At 33.1% G+C, this 2,106-nt stretch overlaps 1 protein-coding gene across 1 annotated transcript; it reads left to right on the top strand.

Moving 5' to 3' along the window:
* Window positions 1–218: 218 nt before the first annotated feature.
* Window positions 219–1,375, top strand: LOC111678106. The gene is made up of 2 exons (XM_023439342.2): window positions 219–379; window positions 444–1,375. The coding sequence occupies exons 1-2, from the start codon at window positions 376–378 to the stop codon at window positions 1,292–1,294; spliced, it is 855 nt and encodes a 284-aa protein (XP_023295110.2). The 5' UTR covers window positions 219–375; the 3' UTR covers window positions 1,295–1,375.
* The last annotated feature ends 731 nt before the right edge of the window (window positions 1,376–2,106 follow it).

Below are 2,106 nucleotides of genomic sequence, written 5' to 3' on the forward strand. Positions count from 1 at the left end.
TAAATAATGCAATAGTATTCCAAACAAACTTCAAAATATTTGTACTTTTTCTAAGAAATTGTTGTGTTATCTATATATTTTATTGACTCGTTAATATACTGTATGGAAAATAAGCGGTTATCGGTTATCAGTTCCATTTGAAACAACTAAAAACAGTTGTGTTTGGACAAAAATATACTTACACAATGAGATAAGTATTGTTGTTTTTATAGTATATTCCATTGCTTTCGGTTTCTACTGATATCGGACAGGTAGACAAATAAGCTAAAGGTTGTCAACATTAACAAAATGACTCAAAGTATTTAGTCTATTAAAAGTATTTCATAAGTGAGGTAAACAATACCTTTTGCAATATTTTAAAATATTAAAAAAAATATGGGTAAATATATTTTAGTATTAATTAATAGTACAAATAATTAATAAAATTTACGTTTAATTGATAGAACACCAGTGGGTTAGTTGTGCTAATGGAGCTGTACCCTCTTTGGCTGTAGTAGCTGGCCATGATTCAGATGGTGATACCATTTATATAGGTCGTGCTGAGTACTCAGGCGATCTTTTACCCGCTAAAGTTATACCCAATAAAGGTAAAGCTTACGTGTCTTTTGGTGGCCAAGAAGTAGAAGTTGACACTTATGAGGTCTTGAGTGGTTTACGTTATCAATGGATTCCTGCTGCTAATGGTGATGTACCAACAGCTGCCGTTAAAGTAGGACGTGCTGCTGATGGTGACTTTTTATATGCTGGCCGTGGTCATTATGAAGGTAGTTTGACAGTGGGCAAAGTTCATCCCTCTCATGGTTGCTTGTATATACCCTATGGCGATGATGAAGTTAAACTAACGGAATATGAAGTGTTAACGCAACCCGATCAATGGATTGCCGCAACAGCTGATTCTATGCCCGAAGATGCTTTGGAGGGTGGCCGTGATGCCGATGGTGATCCTATTTATGTGGGACGTGTCTTTAAAGATGGTGATCTTATGCCTGCTAAAGTTATACCCAACAAGGGTGGTGCCTATGTAGCCTATGACAGTGAAGAGCATAAAGTGGAAAATTTCCAAGTTTTAGCTGGTGCTGGTTTTATGTGGACTCACTGTGATAATGGTAATATTGTACCGGGTGCTGTGCCAGCTGGCAATACTTGTGATGGTGAAACTTTATACATTGGTCGTGCAGAACATGAGGGTAGTGTTTGTGTGGGCAAGATACATCCTTCACATGGTTGTCTATATTTACCCTATGGTGGTGGTGAGGTTAAGGTGGAGTCGTATGAAATTTTGGTTAGAGTTTAAGAAATTTAATTTATGGTTTTGTATTTTTTAAAGTATAAGTAATGGATATAAATAAAGTATCAAGTTTTTTACATTTTTAAATATTTTTTTTTTTTTTTATTATCTACTAGATATACCCAGTGTGCTTCGCTACCCCTAAAGTTAACTTTTGCATTTCATTTATATAGGAGGTGCCACGCCCCTTATTTTTTAGCCGTCAATATACTACATGAATATGATATGTAAGCTACTTCGGTCATTTTCCCTCAAAATGGTCACATGGATTTTTATTTGTACTAATTTCTTGATTTTAATTGCCCACATTAAATATGTATATAAAAAAAAACTATAAATTGAAACACTTGTTCTACCCACAACTATTTGATTTTGTTTAATCGACCAAAGTTAACCCTTCTCTCTCGCTTATCAAACACAAAGTAAATAAATCACAAATTAAACAAAGAAAATTTAACCAATGTGAATTTTTTATACAAAAACCATTAACACTAACGGTCAAATAAAATATTCAATACAAGTATTTGCATAATAATGACCCTGATGGTTGGTGATGCACATGATAACAATAGTTTTCTGTAGCATTTTAAAGTGGCAACAACAATTTGAATGTTCAATGAGTTTTAGTTTGCAATAAAACCCAAAAAATGAAATAAACTTTAAGCGCGCAAATACTGATTGTCGTTTTGGGAACCATTGAGTTTTGTGATTTTGAAATAATTTGAATTTTTTCGTTTTTGTACAATACATACAACAAAACTTTTCATATAGTATTTTATGCAATAGTATTTTCTGGCTAAATAATTGTTAAATAATAG

The sequence above is a fragment of the Lucilia cuprina genome, chromosome 3, assembly GCF_022045245.1.
Source record: "Lucilia cuprina isolate Lc7/37 chromosome 3, ASM2204524v1, whole genome shotgun sequence".
Taxonomy (NCBI): Eukaryota; Metazoa; Arthropoda; class Insecta; order Diptera; family Calliphoridae; genus Lucilia; species Lucilia cuprina.